The 26055-nt window shown below is 53.3% G+C and overlaps 1 protein-coding gene across 1 annotated transcript in view; it reads right to left on the bottom strand.

Annotated features, from left to right (window-relative positions):
• Positions 1 to 2221: 2221 nt before the first annotated feature.
• Positions 2222 to 26055, bottom strand: part of SMAD6 (SMAD family member 6) — a 77066-nt gene continuing 53232 nt past the window's right edge. Inside the window, exon 4 of the mRNA XM_040493053.1 lies at positions 2222 to 4016. Coding sequence (XP_040348987.1) covers positions 3475 to 4016 — 542 coding nt within the window. The 3' untranslated portion in view covers positions 2222 to 3474. The remainder of the gene's footprint in view (positions 4017 to 26055) is intronic.

Here is a 26055-nt window from a genome sequence, read left to right as displayed (position 1 = left end):
TCGGTTTCCCCACCTGTGAACCAAGGGGCTGGCACGGGAGTCTCAGACCCCCATGAAGAACAACCGCTACAGGGCCTCTCCCTGACACTCGAAGCCACCCAAGAACCTCAGGAGGGGGGCAGGCCTGGGAGCAAGACAGCCGTAGGGTTGACGCCCCGGGGCCCCAGGACTCAGCCCTCATGCTGGCAGACTATCCCCGAGGGACAGGCCCACCTCCACAAAGCCAATCACAACCGGCACCCAGGGGGAGCCCCCAGCTGGCATCCAACACAGAGGGCTTGTTCCTTCCCCCAGGGACCTCGGACAAAGGGGCACACAGGTGTAAGCCTGGTTTCTCCATCTGAAAAGGGGCAACAATTGAGACCGTCGCTGCAGGGGTTCTCTTGGACTCGAGGTGTGTAAACAATTCTTTGCGTGTAGCAAGGGCTGGCAAACGGTGACTGCTTGAAAATGCTCGAGAGGAGGACCAACGCCTGGACGGTACAGGGCGGCAGGGGGACATGGGCGCAGGCCCGAGAGTGGCAACAGGGAATGAAAGGACCTGGGCTAGAGGGGGACCAGGAGAAAGCACAGCCTATGAGGCTTAACTCCAGAATTGATGCCATCTGCCTCCGCGGGGACCCCGAGAATCTGGAAGATGGCAAAAGGATGTCCCTTGCCGGTCTGCACAGAATACACCCTGTGGGGGGAAGTAGGCGACCCAGGTCATATCCAAACATCCATGGTTACATAGGATTGAGGTAAACACTTCCCTGCTCTGGGCCTCAGTTTCCTCATCTATGAAAAAGGAGTGTCGATCCCCTGTGCCTCCTGCTCCCTGATGAAGGGGGACTGTGATCATAACTTCCACCCCCAGGCACTGCGGGGTGACTGGCTGCTTCCTCTGAGAGCAAAGAGCCCCTCTTGAGAGACTGGCTTTGGTGAACACAAGTAGCTGGGGAGCCAGGGCTCGGCCCACTCGTTCCTGCCTGCAGCCTGCGCATTCCTCCCACTGGGAAGTCCCTACAAAGAGCTTCCTGAAGGCCTGCACTGGCCACCTCCCCGGCCCACACAGAAACCAGCTCTTTCCCCCGCCCCCCAAAAGCCACCCCAGCTCCTCGTCCTGACATCTGAGGGCCTCAGCCTCCCTTTCCAGTCCCAGCCCCGTGTTACCAATAGCTGATACGCACGGATGATGGGCCAGGAACTGTGTGATGTCCTGATTTCTCCCAAACCTACTTCTCAGGTAGGAACAATTTTTATCTCCATCTCATACCACCTTATGGTAATAATACCAGGGCACACTGAGAAGTCTCTGGTGTATCCTGTAATGGCAGACACAGAATTTGAACTCAGGCACTCTGGCTGCAGAGCACGAGGGTCTGAAGCTTACCCTTATGCTGACTTCTAGGGGTTCCATGCAACGGATGCCTCTTGGTTTCTGCCACTCCCATGGTGTCTCCCCTCTGCTCCTGTCCCCTCCGCCACCCCCAACCTGTGGCTTGCCTGTGAGGACCAGAGCCATAACATGCCCACAAAAGTGGCTCCTTATTCCATCTGGCACTCCGCTAACTGCCTGAGCCCAAAGTGACCCCCACACTGACCCCACACCAATACCCAGTAAGACCAGCATCCCGATGGGCATCTTCAGGGCAGGGCTTCAGGGTGGGGTGCCCTGGTGTGTCCAGCACCTGACAATGGTGCCAGTATGCCCTGCCACAGGGACAGGATTAGCAGGGGTGGGGAGAGTCCATTGGTAAATAACTTTGGGAAACAAAGCACAATGGTCTATTTCTTAGAGGATATGGTGGCCATGATCCCCACCTCCTGACACCCAGATTCTCATGCCATCCCTCCCACATCGTTAGCAAGAATGGTTCGTGTGATCCGTAGAACGTGGCGAAGTGATTGCAGATCACTTCCGAGATAAGGTGAGCAAGGATGAGAGCTTCGCGAATGTTCTCTCCCTCATCTGGATCCTTTGCTATGGGGGAAGCCACGTCACGAGTAGCCCGGTGGAGAGGCCTGTGTGGTGAGGAACCGAGGCCTGCAGCCAACAGCCACGTGAGTGAGCTTGGAAGTGGGTCGGCCCGCTCCAGACAAGCCTCAGATGACTGCAGCCCTGGCCGACAGCTTGACTACAACCTCACGAGACCCTGAACCAGAACCACCCAGCTGAGTCGCTCCTGCATTCTTGAAACACAGAAACTGTGAGAGATAAGAAACGTTAGTTTCAAGCTGCTACGTTTTAGGATAATTTATTACGCAGCAATGGATAATACACACGACTTCTCAGAGCATTTAATATGCTAATGTAAATCTCCAAGAAAGAAGATATACAATGTAACATTCCCCTTAGTTATCTGGCCAAGGAAGCCTTCTTTTCTTGAGTTTTCTCAAGAGAGAAAACGGATTTAATATGGCTCTGGTCCTACAATTAAATGTGACTTTTAACCCTGATCTGTCATGAGCTAGTCATTTGCCCTTCCCGAACCTCAACTTTTCCCTTTTATAGAGCAGAGAGAAACAACCTGCCTTTGCATGAATCATAAATACAACCCCAGATGGCCTAGCTCTGAGCTCTTTGGTGAGGGGTGGGAGGTCCTAAACGGAGCTTCACCCTGGGGCTCAGGTGGGTTTCCCAAGGTGGTAGGTGGGCCTGAGGCCCACTGTCTGTCTTTCTTCCTCAGGCCACTTCCCCACAGTGCTGAGAATCAGTGTCTTCTAGCTTGTGCACAGTTCAGAGATGGGAGGCATGGACCTGAGCCTCCTCCATCAGACTGGGAGAGTTTATCCAGGATGGACGGCCATGTACCCTCCCTTCCCCCCATCCTGTGGACACACCGAAGCCACGGGCAGGAGGGAACACCAGAACCTTCTCTGGCCTTAACAGTAAACATATGCCCCTCCTCCCTTGTCAGTTTAGCCCCTCTAGTCTTTATCTGGTAAAAGACTGAAATCAAGTTTCAGTGTGCTGGATGGGCCAGAAACCCACCGAAGCCCTGCATGTCCCTCGCTGTTAGAAAGAAAACATTAAAAAAAAAAAAAAAAAAAAAAAAAAAAAAAAAACTATAATGTGAATACTTTATTATCAACGAATGACTGGTATTAGCTTTTTGCCTGGGCATTAATATTTCAAAAACCATATGCCAAACCCAGGCTTCTCCACCTAGCTCTGCTGTATCATTTTCTTAAAAAATAAAATAAAATAATAAAGAAGAGGAGGAAGGAGGAAAGAAAGAAAATATATTTGTATTGAAAGAATTATAAGCCAAAGTGCGTCTTTCTTGTTTTGTCCATATACACACATTGCACCATACATAAATAATTACATTGTAAAAATGACTCCATAATTACAAGTATAATATATATTTCCATATAATATATAAAACTTTATATTAAATCTAGGTAGATGATATGGGGGGGGGGGTCTCGTCCGTGGTCGGCTGTAGGGGGGCGGGTTGTGTCTCTGGGCGGCGGGGCAGGCGGCCGCCGCTATCTGTGGTTGTTGAGGAGGACCTCCAGCCAGCAGGGGCAGGAGGTGATGAACTGCCGCGAGTAGCAGGGCCCCCAGCCCTTGGCGAAGCTGATGCGGACGCTGTTGGGGTCATAGGGGCCGTCGGCGGCGTCGGGCTCGGGCCCCTGCTGGAGCAGGCCCGAGCGCTCGAAGTCGAACACCTTGATGGAGTAGCCGGGCGGCACTTTGCGCACCACGAGGGCGCGGCCACCGGGCACGTCGAGCGTGGGGGAGTTGACGAAGATGGGGTGCTCGCCGCGGTTGTAGGCCCACACGCCGTCGGGCTCCTTGCTGAGCAGGATGCCGAAGCCGATCTTGCTGCGCGTGCGCCGCACCGACTCGCTGCGCTGCTCCAGGTTGAGCTGGCCCAGGCAGAAGCCGCTGCCCTGAGGTAGGTCGTAGAAGATGCTCACGGCCTGGTCGTACACCGCGTAGAGGCGGCCCACACGCGTCCGGTGCTCCCAGTAGGCCACGCTACACCAGTGGCTGGGCTTGGTGGCATCCGGAGACATGCTGGCGTCTGCGGGGCAAGCACAGGGCAGGGGGAGCGTTAAGGAGGGGGGAGGGGGACGCAGCACTGCTGCCTGGACCGGGGAGGGGGGGGGGATCGGTTTGCAGCATTCAACAGACATGCGGGCACCGACCGCCTGCCAACTTGTCCTCAAGAAACGTAACTCACAGCAGAACGGCCCCCTACAGGCGCAAAGGGGGAAAACAAAGGTTACGAGCCTACGCAGAAGGCAAGGCGCCTACTGTGTGCTCGGTGCTAAGGCTACACAAACATGAACCACACTCGGCCCCTGCCCTGTAGACTTTTCCAAGCTCCAGCTAGCAGGGGATGGACAGTCCTCCCACACCCAAAGGAAGGGCTGAACACGGAGCACCTACAATGTTCCAGGTGCTGCATTTCTGACCCTGTCTGACCTCACTGGGTCCTAATCCCTCTGTGAGGAGACCACCTTCTCCTCATTTTATGGATGAGGATCCAAGACACCAGCTGCCTGCCCAAAGGCCACAGAGCTAGTGAGTGGCCCAGCCAGGATCTGAACCCGGCCAGTGTAAGCCTCAACCTGAAAAGAGTGGGGTTAAGTTGAAGGGGACTCAGGCATAGCAAGGCACGATGGGGTAGGGGAGTGGGCCCCCAGAATCCCTTCCAACCCCCAGAATGTTCCCAGCCTTGGTCTTGAGCATGATGCCTAGTCTCCCAGTCACTCCTATCCCCCACCCCTCGAGGTGGCTCTTTTGGCAGGAAGTGCAGATTTTCACCAGAACTGCAGCCCCTTCTGTGAGAAAGAGAAGCTGAGGTCTCTAAGTATTAAAGAAAATTGCCCCATAAGGGCTCCAGAGTTCGCCAGCTCTTGAAGATGTGTGCTGCTCCTCTCTGGGCCTCAGTTTCCCCATGGACAGCAAAGGGGTGGCCTGGGTGACTGAGATCCCTTTCCCCTGCAGCTTGAAGCATTTCTGCATGTCTGGATGAGCAATTTCCTGATACCAGACCTAAGACCACCCAGAGGCCAGGGCCCGTCTTGAAGGGCAGCCCCGTCTTTGCTGCTGTGTGTGGCCAGCTTCTCAGATTCCGAAGTCTTTTGACATCTGGTCTTTCCTTTGAGCTCAGAGCTCTGAGTAGCAGGTGGGCATCCATGGCTGCCCCGTGATGTGACACGTTCCCACATACCCCTTGGATGGGGCTTATGCACAGAGGGGAGAAAGTTCTCCTGAGAATGTGACGGGAACGCAGCAAGGTGCTTTATGGCATGGCTCCTCCACGAGAAACTGATCAAAGTCCAACCAAAGCCGAGGAAGAAAACACTGCTAACAAACTTCATTCAGGAGCCGGGGTGAGGTCAGCTCTGTCTGCCTTCGGCTCAGCCCCGCCTAGAAGCCCCAGAGCAGCAGGGTGACGGGGCCCCTCACAACCTCTTATGCGCTGGGAGGCCCGCCTAGCCACCTAGCAGGAAGCTGTCTACCCGAGAGGCCTCCTGCAGGCTGCCAGCTCTGCTGGGGCCGTGAGCTGGGCAGAGCCCCAAAGGGCGTGTCCGTCACCCTCTGCCTGGTGTTAAGGTCCCAGACATGGGTCCCCAGGCCACTCCCTGAGAATGTGTTGATTTGCCTCATAGTCTCCATCCAGGCCCTTCCTGGTTTTTGCAGGCTGATGGGAGGTGGGGTGGGGGCAGAAGAGACCCTGATCCTTGCCCTCAAGTGCTTTACCCCTTGGCCAGCAGGTAGAGAAACAGCTCTAGCCTGTGGTGCCACAGGGCAGGCACTAGGCCAGTCCCAGCAGGTGGACGGTCAGGAGCACTCCAAGCCACGGACCATCTCTCCGCCCATCCATCTGGCGCAGGTCTGGGGAGTTCCCAAGAGCAGGAAAGCAGTGCTGTCCCAGCCTGGCCACGAACCCCCAGCACCGGGCTTCTCACGACCAACGACAGCGCCTGGGGTGCACCGGACACAGAGGTGGGGGAGCAAAGGCTCTGCGCCTGGGGAGTGTTGGGTGACGGGACGAGCAACGCACATCACCAAAGGCCTTTCGTGAGCTAGGCGCCCTCTTCACAACAGCCTCGGCTCACTCCTGGTCCCACCCCATTTCACAGGCAAGGAAACTGAGGCCCAGAGAGGTGCCGTTAGCTGGTCAAGAATACACACGAGTGAGTGCCAGAGCCAGCATCCGTGCCAGGCCACGCTCCGGGCAGACTCCCCACTGAAACCCATGCAACTAAACAAGTCCCTTCCCTTTTCTAAGCCTTAGTTTCCCTGTTTGTAACCAGGCTGCTCTCATGGTCTGAGTCTTGGAGGTGTTTAGCTGGTGAGTCACTCCCCGGCCCACAAATGAAACACTTCACTGAGTGAGGGTTACTGCTTCCCCCCCCAACTTTACAGATAAGGCTCAGAGGCCACCCAGTCATAAAGTGGCGGCTCTGCCCCAGGGTGTAGCCACTCCATTGTAAAAGGCAAGGGAGCAGTTTGACAGTCAGAATGTGTGTGTGTGTGTGTACATGTGTGTATGTCTATGTGTATGTGTGTGTGTGTGTGTGTGTGTGTGTTGAGGGGGGAGATTGAGAGCAATGGAACAGGTGGGGGGAGCATTTCCTGCCCCCTTTCTCAGCTCCTCCCACCCCAGCCAAACCAAATGCCCCTCATAGTTACCCCCACCTCATCCATACCCAGCCTTGCTCCAGCACTCCTCAGGGGGATAGGATCCTGTGCTTGGGGGATGAACCCCACAGAGCTGCCCTAGGCCCTAGCCTGCCCCAACCATCTGGCTCAGGGACAGTGCCTGGGTCGGGCCTCACCTCCGGCAGTCTCTCTTGTTGTGCAGGCTGGGTAACACTCCTGGCCAAGTTTTCCAAGTTCCAGGAGATGGACTGCTGCCTCCAAGAAGCCCTCTCTGATCTCTCCCTCCCATGTACCTACAGTCTTCAATGCAGCCACTCCCTATGCCTGAGCAGGTGTCTGTGCTGTTGGTCAGGGCCCCTGGCTGGTCTAGACTTTCACAAGTCGATACATTGCTTAACAGAGGGATTGTGAATGTACGGGGTTCCTACTGTTTTATTTTGTCATGTGCAGACTTATTAAAAACCCTAAGACTAGGGTGGCTGGGTGGCTCAGTCAGCTAAGTGTCCGACTCTTGGTTTCGGCTCAGGTCATGACCTCACGATTTTGTGAGTTTGAGCCCCACATCAGGCTCTGTGCTGACACTGCGGTGCCCACTTGGGATTCTCTCTCTGCCTCTCTTTTTTGCCCCTCACCTACTCGTGCTGTCTATGTCTCTCTCAAAATAAATAAATAAACTTACCCCAAGACCATCTACTACCACTAGCACAAAAGAAAGTATAATTTGATACTGATAAAATAGATAGGACCTAAATCAGAAATGTAAAAATTAATATGATTAGAGTATAAGAAATTTTCTTATTTTTTTCATCATGGACCAATGAAAATGTAGTCCTAAGACTGGCTTCTGGGAACCACTAATTGAACTGAATGTCCTTGTGCCCCAAAGATGGCACCCCGGGGGGTACAGGGTGACTCATCCACACACACAAACACACACACACACACACACACAGCAGCAGGTAGCAGAACTGGGACCCAAACCTGAGACTCCAGAATTCTAATCTAATGCTTGTCCCATGAGCCAAAGGGTTTCAAAGTGAGACAGACCCAAGGCTGTTACCACTGACTGTGGCCATGGACAAACTGCTGTGTCCCCAAGCCTCAGTCTCCCCACTTGTAAAATGGGCTTCTTCGTAACCCCTAAGTCCATCTTTGGACTTTTCTGGAAACTCCAGCAGCAGATCAATTGGGTGGGTGCAGAAAGAAGTAGCTGTCTGTTTATTGGCCCCAGCACTGGTGCTAACCCTTCAAAGGCCAGGGCTCCTTAGGGGTGCCAGGGGTCATGACCCCGGGTCACCACCACAGGAGGTTACGATAGGAGAGCAGATGGCAATGCCCCTCACAGAGTGTAGAGCACTGTACTGGTGTGAAGGTTTAGCTCCCAGGCTAGAACCCAAGGGTAAAGAGAGGTGCCTCATATGCAGAGGAATGACAAATGGAGCAAGGAATGACTGAATGTCCAGAACAAAGGCGAGTGCCGCTACGGCTCTGTACACACACACACACACACACACACACACACACACACACACACACACACGGATTTGGGTCTCATGCAGCGGGACCGACACGAGCTGACGTGTTCTCTGCCAGCAAGACGCCAGGCCCCCCAAACCTCTGCCCTTCCCACAGTGATGGGGCCCCACCCCACCGCCACGCTTCTCATCCTCCGTAGGGCTGCCTCTCAGGGCGCAAGGGGACAGTCTTTTGCAGAAGATCTTTTTCTCCTCATGGCTCCAAGGCTGTGGTCCCGCCATCAACCTAATTAGGAACCAGCTCCTTAATTGCAAATAAATACCAGGGAGTCAGACCCGAGTGAACAACATCAAAGATGACCGCGCTCTGACCGAAACTCCTGCTCGCTACCCCCTGCTCGGGGCCTGGCCTAGTTCCCAGCCAGACTCTGGGTCCCAGCTGGGAGGGCTCTCAGGGGAGGAGGAGAGGAGGGACACGGTCTGGGTCTGGCGCTATGCCTGGGGCAGACCTGGCAGAGTGGCCCCAGGCTGTGGGGGGAGCGTGTCAGGGTCCAGGCTTCAGGCCTGTATCAGGCAGCTCATCTTCCTTCTCCTGGCCTCAGGCCTCCCACCTGAACGATGAGCTCGATGAAAATTGCTGCAATTTAGTGAATGTTCACAGCAATTCTACTTGCAGTCATCCCAACTTGGCAAATAGCTCAGTCGTCCATCAACAGGAGAATGGATGTCATGGGCTGAATATTTGTGAACCCCCAAATTCGTGTATTGAAATCCTAACCCCCAGTGTGATGGTGTTTGAAGGCGGGGCCTTTGGGGGTGATTAGGTCGTGAGGGTAGAACCCTCATGAATAAGTGGGATTAGTGCCATTACAAGAGAGACCCAGGAGAGCTCCCTCACCCCTTTTGCCCTTCTGAGGACAGAGCGAGAATACGTCCATCTGTGAACCAGGACTTGGGCCCTCAGTAGACTCCAAAACTACCAGTGCCTTGCTCTTGGACTCCCCGGCCTCAGGACCCGTAAAAAATACACATGTGTGGTTCAAGCCACTCAGGCTGTGGGATTTCTGTTACAGCAGCCCAAACAGACTAGGATAAGGGATACACAACAATAAGGTACACCCATACAATGGAACACGACTCACCAATCAAAAGGAACAAACTACTGAAACATACAACACCGTGGATGGATCTCAAGAGTATTGTGCTAAGTGGGAGAAGCCAGACACAAATCTGCTGTTTGTTTCTATTTATATCACATTCTTGAGTAGACAACTAACCTCCGGTGATAGAAATCAGAACAGGGATTTACCTCCAGGACAGGGAAGGGGCATGGGGGAACATTCTGGGATGACGGAAATGTTTCATATCTCGATCGGTCCAACGGGAACTTGGCTGTACTCACTGTCAAAAGTCATCGCCTGTACACTGAAGAGTTGTGCATTTCGTGGTAGGTATGACGCCTTGAAAGAAAAGGCAGGGAGTGGCAATGCGCTGCTCAGCCAGCTCTCTGTGGCTGTCCTGGAGCGGCCTCAGCAGGGCTCTGTGGTGGCCCAGGGGACAGCCCCTGTGTTTCCAGACCGGGCAGGGGCGGCCCGGCCTCAGCGGTGCCTACATTCCTGCCACCAGAGGGTGGTGGCCGCCTGTGGTGGGCAGGAGGAGCCGGCCAGCCACAGGCCCTCTCCCCTGCGCAGGAGCCAGTCCCTCCAATGGTTGGCATTCCTTCTCCTTGGCCTCTCTGCCCCGTGAGTGTGCTGCGAGCCCAACGTGTAATTTTGTGGGGGTGCTGGGGCACCAGGAGCGCCGACTGCAGCCTGGGGGAGGCGGGGAGAGCTGCAATCCCAAGAAAAGCCTTTAGCTTCTTCGAATCAGCAGTATTCTGTCAAAACACAGGGCAGGAGCGTTCCTGTGTGCTCCCCCGTGGGCTGCGCGGTCCAAGAGCCTGAGCACACGCAGTGCAGCTTGTTTTCCTCGTGATCCCCCCCCTTCCCTTTGGCCAAACTGCCTTGGACCTAGCCATCCTGTGAAGGGAACCAGAGATGTGCCCAGATTCAAGCCTCTGGTCCCTTAGACTCGAAGAGAGCTAGACGGGGAAGGCTCAGAGCATGTGCAGGCTGGGCCCCGAGTCCTCGTGGTCTCCAGAGGCCTGGCTGGGCCGCCCATTCTCCTCCATGTTCAAAGCCGCTGCTACTGCTTCACACCCGCGTGGGGCCACAGCAGCCTCGCTGCGTCTCCCGGGGCTGGACGGAAAGGACAGACCCAGCCACACCCCAAATGAGCACAAAGCAAGGGCAGACAGACCCAGACCCCACTGAGAGCCGGGAAGGGAGACTCAGAGTCCCAGAGACGTGAAGTGACTCGCCTAGGGTCACCCAGTAAGTTGGTGGCAGAGCCGGAGAAGAGCCCAGAGGCTGGTTTTTCCAATCCCCTTGTCACGGGCCACTCTGGGGCCTCCTGCCCTCCTGGAAAGCTCCTTTCTTCTGTCCCATGTCATGCCTGTGGCTTCAAGTTCCCGTCCAACCGGCAGCTTTTTCATCCACGGCTCCCAGGCCTGGGAGTAATTACGTGGCCCTGCATCTGGTTAACCTAACACCCCTTTAAAAGCCTTGTTTGCCCATTAGATAAGTAGTTTTTGTTATCAAACTTAAGGGGGGAAAAGGAGTTTCCACTTAACCTTCCTTTGTCATTTTAAGCTGCAGAAATGGCTTCAGGTTTTGCAGCGAATCCAGAGATGCGGCATTAATTAGAGGCTCTTTTTTTTTTTTTTTTTTTTTTCCTTTGTTAAGGGAGGGGGGAGACCCGTCCTTTATCCACTGGGCTCTGGCAGTAAAAGCAGAGAAGGAATGTGCACGGGGCCATGTTAATGGTCAACAGCTTAGAACGAGCCTCTCTGCTGAACTCTTTCCAAAAGCAGGGCCCAGCTGACAGGAGTTTCCTCTTATTCGCTCCCACTCGCCCCTCCCCACCCCCCACCTCAGCTCCAGCACCTTTGGCTCCTAGAGGAAGCCAGGCTTCCAAGAGGAAGTTCCTAATCGGTCATTACATCACGGGCGGTCTGGCCACCGCTGCCGCCTGCACAGGGTCCACCTCAGGGGCCTTTCAGCTGCTGGTCTCTGGGGCTGAGGACCGCGCTTACCGCCACCTTCAGACAGTAGGCCAGCCAGCTGCTCTGCTGGGTTGCGGATTTTTACCCCCAAGACAGGGATGAGATGGGAGAGCCAGGGGGGAATGACAGCAGGGAAAGAGGGAGGCCACGAAACACACAGTCCAAAATTCATGATTTTGCAGGTGGAAAAACTGAGTCCCAAACAAGTAAAGTGACTGCCCAAGGTCACAGTGGAAATTAGCCATACAGCAAGGTCCCATCAGGTCTCCTGCACGGGGCTGAGTTAAGAATACAGGCTGAGGAGCACAGCTTCCTGCATGTGACTATCAGCTTTTGCCACTCATCAGCTGTGAAATCCTGGGCAAGTGACTTTACCTCCCTGGACCTCAGCTTCCTAAGCTGTAAAATGGGGATGCAATCATTGCTTACTTCATCGGGCTGTTGGGATTCGTTTCAAGAGCATCAAATAATGCCTGGTTCAAAATAAGCACTCCAGGGGCGCCTGGGTGGCTCAGTCGGTTAAGCGTCTGACTGCAGCTCAGGTCACGATCTCACGGTCCGTGAGTTCCAACCCCACGTCGGGCCCTGTGCTGTCAGCTGGGAGCCTGGAGCCTGCTTCAGATTCTGTGTCTCCCTCGCTCTCTGCCCCTCCCCCACTCGCCCCTCTGTTTCTCTCTCTCTCAAAATAAACATTTAAAAAGTAAAGAAAAAAAAGAAAATCAAAATAAACACTCCATAAATAATAGCTATTATTATTTCTACTAATATTACCACTGTACAGTCTTATCCCCTCTATATCATTTATAGAAATTGTGTAATGGATTGGGTCGGCTATATAATTCACAAAGGTGTTCACATTAGGTAATAATATCTACAAAGATAAGATATGCCAAGGGAGTTAAGAATCAAGGGGAAACAGCGGTAGTTGTAGTAGTAATAGCAGTAATAAAATAAGCCAGCCAATAATAGTAATAATCAATAATATACCAGCCAACATTTAATGACCAAAAGTCAGGCAGAATATGAAGCACTTTAAATGCACTATTTCCACATACTGTCGATCCTCAGTCATTCCCATTTTAAGATGAAGGAACCGAGGTCCAAAGGTCAGGTTAACGTGTCCACCGCCCTGAGCTAGGAAGTGACAGAGCTGGGACTTGAGCTTCACGACTGTCTAGGCTTAGAGACGGGGAGGAGGTCTACAGGGTGACGACACAGGCCCTGTGCTACAACAGCCCAGCCAGGTCCACTCCAAGCTGGCGCAGGAAGGCTTTATAAAGACTGGACAGCAAAAGGGGTCCTTGGATGTGGCAATGTGGGGGCCACCTCCCCACCACCTGCTGCCCACCTTACCATTACCAGGAGGGCAGTGGCGTTTTCAGAGAGCGTGCCTTATCACAGCTACTGATGGCCCCCCATGAAGTCCCGCAAACTCATATACTCTCTTGGTTTCCAAGGATAGTTTCTCCCATACCACCCCTCCAAAAGCCAGTGAGCATTTCTTCTTTTTTTTTTTTTTTAACTCTTTTTAATGTTTATTTATTTTTGAAAGAGAAAGACAGATTGTGAGTGGAGGAGGGGCAGAGAAAGAGGGAGACACAAAATCTGAAGCAGGCTCCAGGCTCTGAGCTGTCAGCACAGAGCCCGACACGGGGCACGAACTCCAGAACGATGAGATCATGACCTAGGCTGAAGTCGGACACCTAACCTACTGAGCCACCCAGGCGTGACCCCACCCCTCTGTGAGCATTTTTTACATGCTGCAGTAAGAAATGGTGGGTGATCTTGGGAAAGGGCTGCTAACCCTGGCTGGGACCCTGGAGGTGTGGGGAGGAGCCGGGCGCTCTGGGCCCTGCATCCATTCTGTCTTTAGAAACCCCCAAGTCCAGGAGGTAGAATCATCCCCTCCTGGGGGTGAACAGACCCCAAGGTGGAGGAGCCACACAGCACTGCAGCGTGGGAATCCTGTCTGGCTGGCCTGACAACACTCTCTGCTGGCCCTTCATGCTGCCTCGTCTGCTCCCTCTGCTCTTTGGGGTGGTTCTCGGAGCGCCCGCCTTGGATGGGTTGAGGAGGGATGGGGGGTGTAAGGACAGTCAGCGGCCATGGGCTGTAACCGGCCTTCTCTAGGGAGAGGCCTGCAGGGTCCTGCAGAAGGCGCCCTGACCCTGGTCTGCTCGGCCCCACATCTCCAGTGGAACAAAGTGGCGGCCTGGGCTGAGGTGGGTAAGGTTTCCACTCCTTTCGTCTTGTGCGGTTTCCAAACAAGTCCTGCAAAGCGAACTCCGAGTGCCCCCCCCCCCCCCCCGACAGAAAGCAAGCTCCCACCAGGGCCCCGATACCCACGCCTGCTCGGCGTCCCCTCCGGTCTCCCCAGGACCTATGGCCTCAGGGGAGACAGAGGAGGACACCCGGGGCCCCGCTGCCAGCAGATCCATCTGGCCCTGCCGCCCCAACAAGACTGTTCCGGGCTCCCTGCACTCAGGGAACAGTGGCTTTTCTCCCTGGGCCTCGGTGCTCTTCTTACACTCTGCGGGAAGCTCTAGGCTCTGAGAGGCACCCCAAGGCTGCCATCAGACTGGGGGACCAGGCTCTGCACCAGTAACACTGGTGTACCCGCCTGGCCCTCCTACAGGAAACTCGACCGCTTAAGCCAGAGATGAAGACCCCAAGGGAGCAGGGGAGGGCCCGAGTCCAGGTGGGAGAATTCTGTGGACAAGTGTCCCGCCGGGGCAGAGACAGCGATAAGCGGCTTATAAAACCAGCCCACATTTTCGAGAGGGAACCAGTTTCTGCAACAAAAGCCTCTGAACTTTGCTCCCATTCCAAGTCCCCTTTTGTCTTATCACAAAGTCAGACTCGGAATACGTTTGTTTGTTTTCTTACCCAGAGACCTGCCAGGGTGGGAAAGCCTTGCTTTTCATGTTGCCCCTGGAAAGATTCTAAAAGAACACTATTTATGCAAGATAATAAAGCTGGGTACCTCGGTCCCCAGGAAAGAGGTGGCAGTTTTGAGAAGGGAAGGAGCCCCCAAATCCTCCCTGCCTGCAGGTGGCCACTGCTGATGGCCAAATCCCCAAATTCACACCCAAACCAGGCCCCTCACTGGCCTTCGGGGTTCTTGGTTGGCTGAGCCTGGGCTTTCATCTTAAGGTGCCAACATTCGCTGACTCACTCCAACCTCGACTTCCCTTGACAGAGAACAAAATCGGCCAGTTGGAGGTGTGGATGGGGACAGCCGGGGCATGCGGCAGAGGGGCAGGGATGCTGGCTCGTGGCGGATGGCGGTGTGCTTTGGGGAAGCCCATCTCTAGGCACATTCCTGCCCTGCAGCCTCCCAGAGCTGGGACAACTGGGGGCACCTCTACTTTTCTTTTATTTCCCAAATACAACTGGAGTTTTGCTGGCAAGCCTCCTGCCCCAGACTTCTACTTGGACCCAGTGTAAAACCATGAAAGCAAAGTACCTCAAAACTGCCCTCAATCAGCCTGTCTCCGCTCTCAGGGGCAGGAACCCATCCTGGTACAGAAACATCCCAAGGGATCATCAGGAGAGGCCCCCACAGCCTCACCCCCTTGAATCCCTGGACTCACCATCTCCTGCCACGGAGGTCTCTTAGCTCCCCGTCCCTCAAACACCCCACTCCATGTGTACTTTGTGCACCCTGCTCTCGCCTGATCTGTCAGGCTCCCGACACCACAGGCCGTGGCAAGGTGAACTATTGCAAATCCAGGCAGCTCCATCCGGGTGTCTCCATCTCTCAGTGCCAGGACCACCTACACGATTTGGGAACTCAACACCAAATGAAAATGCAGGATTCCTTGTTCAAAAAGTATTCAGAGTTTCAGTGGTGAAGGCAGAGCATTAAAGTGAGCAGAGGCCCCTTCTGAGCGCGGGTCCTGAGTGAGGCACAAGTCACACACCAACAAGGTGGCCCTGCTGGAGTGCTGGTTTCTCCTTGCAGAGTACCTCGCTCGAAGGGAGTTAGTGAAGGGCCTAACAACAGTGTCCTCCTCCCATCCCGCCGCTGGTCAGCCTCCTGCTCAGCCGTCAAGACCCCGATGTCACCTCCTACGGAAAGCCTTCCTCAGTCCCGGGGTGTGACCACATTCTATCTGATGCTGTCAAGAGGGCATGTGTCTCCGCCCTGTGCACCTGCATGAAGGCTTCCCTGAGACCTCTCCTCCCCTGGGACTTGGCACTGTGAACCTGACAGGGTGCTCTCAACAATGGGATGCCTAATGGATTTAACATCCTAGAGCTGAGAGGGCAGTTGGGAAATCTACGGGTTCTCCCTGGGTTTGAAATAGGTGAGCAGCAGCATCCTTCCCATCTAACAGGTGATAACACCCGATGCTCGATGCTCGGAAGCCAGGACCCCAGGCAGGGAGGAAGGGGCGTAGCTCCCACCTGCTGATCCTCATGATGCAGCCTGGCCAATGGAATCCCAGATGAGCTCACTAGGTGCAAGCTGTTTCAGCGGCTAAAAAAAAAAAAAAAAAAAAATCGCCTACAGCCTACAGTCATCTGTCTGGCAGCGGGGGTGGATTTAGCTTCTCTGGCTTGCTGAGTCTACCAGGGTGAAGGGAACAGAGGGCATGGCTCTGAACGGAAGAGCCAAAGAACAGGGTGGGAGGCTGGTTTTCTTTATTTGCAGAGCTCTCAAAAATAAGCCTCGTCTAACACCAGCCTGTTAATGTTTACCAACAAGACAGTTTGACCTTTGCAGGTCAAACACACCTGCCTCATTTGTTTAGGATAAACACCCCAAAATTAAAGCACCAGGGGCAGGGGCATTCGGCTCAAAAATAATCCTCCCATTAAATCCTTTTCTTTAAAATATCTTTTTGTAACACAAAGTGCATAATCCATGCCTCTTGAGTGAATGCAGAATCCAACTACTGGGTTTTCTTAAAGTGAGGGTTGCCCGAATCATTCTTGTATATTTCTAGAACAAACAGGAGTGCTTTGTAATAGGCAAAAGACTAATATTGACTGGAGAGATCATTAAGCCACAATTAAATACTAATATTTGCTGTAAAGAATGCAGTAACATGAGATTTAAATGTTCCCTGCAAAAACGTTGCAAAATGACCCACTGGCTTGGCAAAAGCTCACCCTTGCGACCAGGTCTCCTGTTTGTGGCTGGGCTACTGTGTGCAGCTTAAAGCAGTTGAAGCTTCTCCGTGTGTCCCTGCCCAAACTCCAAGCTGCCTGTAAAGGGCTGGCTTGTTTGATCTGGGGCAGGAGGTGCAGGGGAGGGAGCCAGTCAGTCTGTGCATCCCGTCAGGCTAGCAGGTGGACACAGTCCCACAAGACCTGGCCCCATGCTTCAACCCTAAGTTCAACACTGGTTCCCGCAGCAGCAGGAGGCCAGGCTTGGTTCACGCAGCCCCTACAGCCCAAGCCAAGAAGGTGGCTCTGTCCCCCCATCAGTGGTGATGGTGGGATGCTGTTTTTAACCATGAAGGGTTTTCCAATTCTCCAAGCCCATTCATTCGTAAGTGACCCCGTTTTAGGTTACGGATTCTGAAGCTCAGAGAGGTGGGGTGACTGTCCTGTGGTCCTCAAGGGTTAACAAGGACGCAGGATCAGGGCTTGTCCCTGTCTTCTGTCACTGCCTCCCACCAGGCACCCTGGGAAGGTGAGACATCACCTCAGTAACAGTTTTGTATTTCTTAACATACTTCCTCAGCCTGTGTCTGAATACACACGGGCACATGCTGCAGGACTCCAGTCGGTAATGCATCAATAACATGAGAGTGATGGTCACAACGGTCAGCTGTGATTCCACCTGGTCTCCCATGGCTAACTTTTCAGCTAAGAGGGGCATATGGTTTGTTTTCCAGGATCCAGTGCATAACCCTTGATTTCTTCTAGAAAACACGAGAAGCCCAGGGAGACATCTGGGCTGGACCCAACTGATGGCAGTGCCCAAGTGCCTTCTAGAATTGCCTCCCCCTACAGAGGGCTGTTTGCAGCCATAGGGACCTGAGTCATAGTGGGAGAAAGGAGTGCCCTTCCTGAATCGTGGGCAGGCATGAAGGGGGCTCTTGGGGAAGGAGCCTGAATAACTGTGTCTACTCTAGCAGCAGTCTACTCACGCCTGGCACATGTGGGCCTAGCACACACTGGCAGAGCTTTGCTAAGCAACGACCCTGCTTACAGTTGCTGCCTGCACCCTTTGCCATTGCTGGGTTGTTCCTGAGGCCTCGTCTCCAGTCACCCCAGGGGGGGGTCCAGCTGCTACTAAGCACCTACTGTCTAACATGCAGCATCTCATTTAACCCCGAGAACAATCCCAGGTGTAGTCTTACAGAGGAGCAATGGAGGCTCAGGGAAGTTTAAGCCCCCTGCCCGGAGTCACACAGCCAATTGGTGTGAATCTGAACCCAGGGCAGCCAGACTCCATACCCACTGTTCCTTCCATTCCTCCTCAAAGAGTGTGTCCCAGTGGGCACTCGGCTTCTACCCTAGACCCAGCTCCACCGGGCGGTCGGGGCGGTCCCCCTCCCTGCCATCTCCCACGGGTTGTGACTCGTACCTCCTCCACCGGGGCTGGCGCCGGCCACGCTGCACCCCCCCCCAACCTCCCCCCTTCCAGGGGGCACAAATGGCCCTGCAGGCCGCCAGCGTCTGCATTCCTGGAGCACATGCCCAAGTTGGGCCCACTAAGGAGGATCCCAAGTAATTCGGCCCATAAATCATGGCCATTGTGAATTTCCCTTTTAGCCACAGGCAAAGTCAAACTTTTCCTTCCCCCACTGCAGTTAACCACTCTTTGTTCACTGTATCTCTGCAGTGGCTGGGGGCCTCCGCCTGGCTGGGGGCCAGCCCTCAATTATTAATTAATCTGGGAGGCGCAGGTTGCATTCCTGGCCACCTAACCACTTCCTCCTCTGTCGGTAGGGGAGCTCGCAGGCCAGGCCCCTTTAGTTGTATCACGCGTCGCACTACATCCCAGCCCTATCTTGTGGCCGTAGCTGCAAGAACAGACGCTTAAAACCAGAGTTAAAAATAACAGCAGAAAACCCAAACACACAGAAGTCTCCTTTTCCAGCTCCATCCCCAGCTGGGTGCCACCATCACCATAATACCATGCCATGCCTCGGTTTCTCGTCTGTGCAATGGGGAGACGTTCCCCCGACACACAAGGCTACTTACTGTCTGTGTGTGCATGTGCAGAAAGGGGTAACTGGTGAGCCCTCCCCTGAAAATTCTCACGAGCCAGAAAGGGAGACACCAAGACTTAGAGCTGAGAGGCCATCTGAGGCTGGGCTGGGCAGGGTGCTGCCTCTAATTCCATCTTGCTTTATCCTGACCGGATTAAGGCAAGTGACAGGCAGGAGACATAGAGCTCAGGTTTATTAGTCACTCAGGCGCATGCAGAGATGGGGACGAAGAGGGTGGGCCCCTCTTTGGGTCAAGTCTTTGGGAGGTCTTTGCATGAGCAAACACCCCCAGAAATCTGAGGGTCAGCAGAACAAGGTGACCACCCTTGGTGTGAAGGTATAGCCCCCTGTGATAGTGGGATCCAGCCGGGAAATCAGAGTACAGGTCTCCTAAGACCAATGCTGCATCCTTGGACCAAGTTGGATTTTTTTTTTTTTTTTTTTTTTTAATGTTTATTTATTTGTTTTTGAGAGAAGAAAGAGAGAGAGAAAAGGAGAGAGAGAATCCCAAGCAGGCTCCTTACTTAACGGATAGCGCAGAGCCCGATGCAGGGCTCAAACTCACGAACTGTGAGATCATGACCTGAGCCAAAATCAAGAGTCAGACGCTTAACTGGCTGAGCCACCCAGGCGCCCCCAAGTAGGATCTTTAATTCCTAATTAGAAGTAATGCTGAAAGACTCATGCCAGTGCTGGCTGGCGGTGAGACCAGTGAAGGACAAAAATGGTAGAGGGAACACACTTCAGATGATAAAAAAGGATGAACACATATTTGTTGTTGCCGGAAACTGTCATCAAGCATCACTTGGTCATCTTCCTCCTCTTCTCCTTCCTCCACTGGCCCCATCCACACCCCACAATCTGTCAACTTTACCCAGAGTGTCCACAGGCCAGTCAAGCTCTGGGGACACCACCAGCGGGTACAGCCTAGGAAAGACCTCTGGAATCTCATGCTCTATCTACTCCATAACTTGTCTGCTTTTGATCTGATAAGACAAATGATTTTTTTCCCCCGGAGTCTTCACGTAGCGTTGACACTCTGGGGAGGAAGGGACACTTTTGGCTTCCCTTACCCTAAGCACTGAGGCTTTTGGATAAAGCATGCATGCTGCCAAGATAAATTATTGTGCACATACAATAAAGTACCATTAATTAGGACTCATAAATCCAGAGTTTGTAATAATTCCGAAAGCAGCTGGGTTGAAGTTAAAAAAAAAAAAAAAAGAGTTTTGATAAACAAATGCAAAATATAAATAAGGTTCAGGAGAACTGTTTATCCTACTAGGACTATATAAACAACTAGCATACCAATTACAAATCGCTCTTATCTGTTCACTCAAGCACATCTCCAAATGACCTCCAATAGGAAACATTACCCGGTTAGCATCACAGTCCGTGGTATTTGAAAATCACAAAACTCGGTTTCTTAGACAGCAGCCTTTCCAATCACCCACCACCCAATCTGCCTGCACTGGTGAGGAGTCCCTGAGTTGTCACTGTTCCCTTTCCGTGTATCTGGAAAGAAGCCACTTGGATGGCTGAACCCCCACAGGACCCCAGGGTCCTCCAGCAGCCACCCAGGAGGCAATGTAGTCCTCGGCTCTGGCACGCCAAGTTGCCACCCAGTTATCTCCCTACCCATCTTAAAGCAGCAGCGCTTCCTAGGGCGTTGGGCCAGGGGACCCAGCCAACTGGGGCATTTGCACGTGAGAGCAGGTGAGGAGGGGCCCCGCCCCACGTAGAAACCCCTCAGGCGTCAACTGCAGTAGGTGAACCGAGGCCGGTCACGGCCTCCTGGGTGATTTACGAATAAGCCAGGCTCCATGATTTCTCTCCCTGGGAGGCAGCTGCATTTTCAACTCCAGGGCATCAATACTGTTTTCTGGGGAGCAGGCAAGGTGAGGGGCCCGCAGATAAGCACAGGGAGCATGGGGTGGCAGGAAGAGGCCCCGGGCGAGGTTGGGGAGCCGTCAAGCTGAGAGGGTGTGTTGGTCCTGGCCCGCGAGGGCCAGACTGCAAGGCCCCAGAGAGGCGGGCAGTGGGCCAAGCTGGAAATACCGAGGGCTGCTCCAGCTCAAGCAGACGGCCCTGCCAAGTTGGGGAGGCGGCACTGACGGGGGAATGGCAGGTTCCGGCCGGGCGGGTCCCCAAGGCCACCGAGTCAGGAGCAACCGCCTGTGTCTCCGGGCACGTGGGGGCTAGAGCCGTGCCAGGGAGACCCAGAGCCGCCAGTCTCCCTGGGGTGCCTCTGTCCTGACGCTACCCTGCGGCCCGCCAGCCTAAGGACCCCTGAGGAATGTGGAGCCCCTCCGAGTGGCACTGACCTTGGGCAGGGAGTCAGGCCCAGCCTCCAGGCCAGAAGATTTTTCTTCTCTCCCCACCTTCTGTCTCCTAGCTCTGGAGGGGGGGCCCAGCCGAGCCCCTGAGACCACCGCCCATGTGGGGCCTGCTGCGACTGGCCTTGTAAGCATTTCAGACACCTCCTGGATCACCAAGACCCTGACAGCATCCACCGGGTGATGGAACCAGCCTCGGAGGGGCTCCCAAGGCTAGCGGGGGCCTCTCTGCTGTGTCCCGTGGGGCAGGGAAGCCAGGCATACTGGTGGATGCTTTTTCTCTGATGTTCCAACTCCTCCACACCTCCCTCCTGGGCTTCAGCAGTTGCTATCAGTTAAGACCAACGACAACACTGAGGCAAGAGGCTTACACATGCATGCATCCTGCCACCAGAAGGACATTCTGCCACGGACGCCATGGGCTCTGTAACTGACCCACAGTTTGTTCAGAAGGATCTCCATGCATACACTTGGAATCTCAGCATGACTTGGTTCAACCCTTGCCTTCCTCTTGGCCTTTTACCATCAAACCAGCAGGTGGACCCACTTACTTCCAAAGACTCACCAAGAACCACATCCCAGCAGGTCATTCCTGCCAGCCTGAGCATCTCTTACCTTCCCAACACGCCCCCCCCCCCCGACTGCTCCCACCCAGGCACCAGAGCTGCCCTGCCCAGGCCCCCCCACCCAACATGTGGAGCTCCACCCTGCAACCCTGAAAGCAAATTCCCTGAGGGGAAAGAGTGGGTCGGATGTTTTCAGGAACCACTCATTGTGGCTTTGGGGTCCAGCCAACAGAAGTACCACGGAGATGCGAGAAGCGCCCTTGCTGAGGAGGCTGGGTTTCTCCCTGGCGCTCACTGAACGCCTACTGTGTGCGAGGGCGCAACAACACGGGCTCCCTGGAGGAACCGGTCCTTCTGGGGCGAGGCAAGTGCTGGAGGTCCAAGTGGGGAGCAAATGACGGAGATGTCAAAGGAAATCAGAGAGACTCTTGTTTTTGTAAACATCATTCCTTCTGGTCAGTTCCAAGTTATTTAGTGGGCTCTACACACATATTTTTTTTCCCTCAAACCAAAATAGCCCTCCCTAAGACTTCCAGTCTGAGGGGAGTAAAAGAAACAGCATAAACATTCCTTGCAGCTGGCCTATAGGAGGAGAGCACCAGCCTGGGCCTGTAACTAACTGCAAGCCTGTGCAAAGCCCCACCCAACTGTGAGTTCTGAGGATCAAGTCCCTGCTCCCCCATTCAAATGGATCCTCTCACCTGGGGAAGCCACCCACCACCGAACGGGTCCTGTGAACATCTGGAAGTTGATGGGGGGATGGGGGGTATGCCACTCTTGGATCGGTAGAAACTCTGAAAATTAGAGTGCTATGGAACGTGCTAACAGCAACATCATGCTATTTCAAAGAGCAACTTGGAGGAAGTTAGGGGAAATCAAAGACTTCTTGGGGCACTGCTAAATGTCACTGCTACAGCCCATTCAGCCCAACACCTTCCCTCTACAGAAGGGGAAACTGGGGCTCAGAGAACAGAAATCACTTGCCAGAAGTGAGGCAGCAGGGCCGGGCCTCACAGTGAGGGCTCCCTGTCTCTGAGGAAAGACTTGGTCCTCAATACGACCGGGGCTCAAGGAACAAATAATCCTGACGCGTCTGGCCAACACGAATTATTTTTGCAAAGGGGTCTGTTTGTTTGTTCTTGTGGGTAACAGGGAGAGAGTCCTTCCTCGCTCTGCTGTCAGAGCAACCCCCGCCTCTGCCTGAGAAGCGACCCGCCCCGGCTGGCCGGCACCACCACAGACTCTCAAGCAAAGGATGTGCGTTGCAAAAATGGGGCAAAGTTTCCTATTCTGAAGATAACATTGTAAGACACAGGAAGTCTGTGAGCAGAGCCTGCGTTTCCAGAAAGGTCTCTGCACACCCATTCGCAACCACTTCCATTGTACATGGTTTCTAGAGATTCGAGTCTGGGAGATGGGGGAGGAGGCGTGGGGACAGGGCTGGGAAGGGGTAGGAGTCACTGCCAGGTAAGGGTCCAGAGAGAAGCGGCTTCCCAGTCGCCCAGGCTCCCTGGACCTCCCTGCAGCACAGACCCCACTCTGAGGCCCAGCTTCCTAACCTGAAAACTAAAAGGGTTAAAAAGCGTTTCTCCTACTTTGGGCCCTTGTGTCCAGATTCCCAGGCCCCGCCCCTGGAGATTCTGATTCATGGGTCCTGGGTGGAGCCCCAGGGAATCTATGTTTTCAACAAGATTTAAGAGGCCCCCTTTCTGGCTGATAGGTTATGATCCCACGAGTGGAGGGCTCAACAGCCTGGCATGGTAGGGAGAGAGCTGGCTTCTTTGAGGGAGGAATGACAGGGACAGGAAGGAGACCAAACCGAATGGACTTCCTAGCATTAGACGGACGTGGCAGTCCCAGCGCCAGGCCGGGGGACCGGCAGGGAAGGCGACACTCTGGAGCCACCGCGGATGGCCCTGACTCAGTGCGTCTGGGTGTGTTTGAGGACATAGCCTCGGGTCAGTGTGCACCTCCACGTGAGACTTGGAATCAAGGACGTCGGTTCAAAATCCCAGCTCTGTCACTGCCTAGCTGTGTGCAACGAATGGCCTTAGCCTCTCTAGGCCTCGGGTTCCCCATCTGTGAAATGGGATCAAAAGCACCCACAACAGACAGTTGTTGGATGGAGACTTCCGCACTAACAGCTGACAAGTCCTGCAAGCTCCCCATGTGCCAGGCACACCCAGTTCCCGTAACAACCCTAGGAGGTGATGTGAGGAAGTGCCCCATTTTACAGACAAGGAAGAAACTGAGGCCTCCTAGCCAATCCAAGGGGATGCCGGGGTTCATAAATATTCATTCCCACCGCTCTGCTCCCAGTGGGTGTGCGGCAGGCGGAGAAGCTCTCCACAGACACCTCCCACAGGCACTGCCCGGAACCTACGCTGACTCCTGGGGTGTCAGGAGACCAGACGCACCTCTGCCCTCAGAGCTCCACGTCCAGGGAAGAGAGAACACGGCTACCAAAGGGCACTGTAATGCTCATTCATAAATGAGGGGCATGAGGCAAAGAAGGGCGGACTCCGAAATCCATCTAGGGGATTGGGAGGGGGTGTAAGGGATGGGAAAGAAAGCGCTGCTCCAGGGGCGAGGTACGGCTGGGGCCATGGCACTCAGGCAGAAGAAGACAAGGCAACAAACAGTCTCCTGCGGCCAGATCGCACAACACGGAAGGGCGTGTGGAGGAAAAAACAAAACACACAAACAAAAACACCCCAGCATACAGAGGTTGGCTAGGTCCAGACCACACAAGACCTTGAAAATCCAACAGAGCACTTGTGGTGTGGACAGAGGGAGCCACGGAAAGGTGGTGGGCAAGGAGGGTCAGGGCCCTGACAGTTCCGCACTGTTTCATGGGTGCACACCCTGCACCTCAAAAGACCACCAGCTCATCAAGAGCAGGAACCTTGGCTACAACTGGGTGCAATTAATAAGAGGAGACAGGTAGACTTCATAAGTGGGAATTCTAGGACTGTACAAAGCCCCCAGCGCTGAAAATACAGAGCTTTTTTCCCTGGTCTTTGTCAAGCCTATTTAGAGACTACTCTGGTTTTAAAAATCTAAGGGGTGAGTGAAGACCTAATATAGAACAATGGGACAAGCATCTGTGTGTGTGTGTGTGTGTGTGTCTATGCATACATACATTTATGTATGCATATATATGTGTGTATATACGTACACACATGTGTATATATATATACGTACGTATGTATGTATACGTGTGTGTCTGTATATGTATTTATGCATGTACATATGTATGTACATATGCATGTACATGTGTGTATATAGGTATGTATGTATATGTGTGTGTATATATGTTTACTTACACGTATACATATGTATCTATGCATATGTGTGTATGTGTGTATATATACACATGTGTGTATGTATGTATACGTATGTATGTCTATACACGTGTGTGTATGTGTGTGTGTGTGTACATATCAACAAATGTACAGTGTTGTTCATAATTCTCTGAGTCTCTATCCACTGGATCTGTCAACTTCCGAAAGCACTTGTTTCATAGGGTCCTCTTCTTCTGAGGGTTTGTCATATTCTCTTTTAATTTCTATCTTCGATTTAGATATTTCAAAACTATGCTGTTAGGTGTATAAAGGCTCTTGATTATTATATAGAGTACTGACCATTTTAGCTTTGATCTAAGTCAGGGACCAGCAAAAAACTAAATTTGGCCTACCACTCGTTCGGATTTAAAAAAAGTTCCACTGGAACACAGCCACGCTCATTGCTTTGTGTGCTGTCTGTGGAAGTCACGATGGCAGAGTGGAGCAGCGGGGCACTGCGTAGCCTGCAAAGCTGAAAATGTTTATTATCTGGTCCTTTACAGAAAAGTCTGCCAACCCTGGATCCTTACAAAATGTTGCCTTTTGTTCCTTTTTAATGCGCCTTGCCTAGAATCCTATCATCTCATACTAACATTGTTACACTTGCTTTCTTCGTGTTTCTTTGTGTGTATCTTTTCTTTTCCATCCCGGTAGTTGCAACCCTTCCCCTATAGTTTTGTTGAGGTGTGTCCCTTCTGGAAACCCAGCATATAGCTGGGAGCTTTTGTCACATTTGTTGTCACTAGTGTTTGGACTTGCCATATTATTATCTGGAGTGATTGGGTTTTTTTTTGTTTTTGTTTTTTTTTTAATCTATCATGTTTTGTTGTTTAGAGTAGTTAACTCCCAGGAGGAAAGTGGGGGGGGGGGCGGGGGCGCGCGCAGGGAAGAAAGGAAGACTTCTGCTATCAGTGTATTTTGAATTTTATAGAAAGAGAATATAACTTTATTACTTGTGCAGTAACACATCATTTTATTTTTTATCTTATTTTATTTGAGAGAGAGAGAGGAGAGAGAGTACATGAGCAGGGAGAGGGGCAGAGAGGGAGAGAGAGAGAACCTCAAGCAGGCTCCATGCTCAGCATGGAGCCCAATGCAGGGCTCGATCCTACGATCCTGGGATCGCGACCTGAGCCAAAAGCAAGAGTCGGACGCTCGCCCGACTGAGCCACCCGGGCGCCCCCATTATATTTAATAACAAAAAGGGGTTTGAGGGAACCAAGAGTCATGAACACACAAGGATCCGGATGATGAATTCTTCAGTCAACAAGAGTTCCAGTCACACTTTCCTTCCCACCGCCTCCACCCGCAGACACAAAGACAACAACAACTTTATATAAATGGAGTTTATATAATGCGCAGTTTGCTTCAGGGAGGGTCCCGGCCCTCTCCGTCAGACTGCCCAGAAACTGGGAAACTGCTCCCTGAGGTCACACGCGGCCGAGGCGG

Source organism: Herpailurus yagouaroundi, unplaced genomic scaffold (assembly GCF_014898765.1).
Source record: "Herpailurus yagouaroundi ecotype Mexico unplaced genomic scaffold, PumYag 184, whole genome shotgun sequence".
Lineage (NCBI taxonomy): Eukaryota > Metazoa > Chordata > Mammalia > Carnivora > Felidae > Herpailurus > Herpailurus yagouaroundi.
This window is presented reverse-complemented; position numbering and strand designations above follow the sequence as displayed.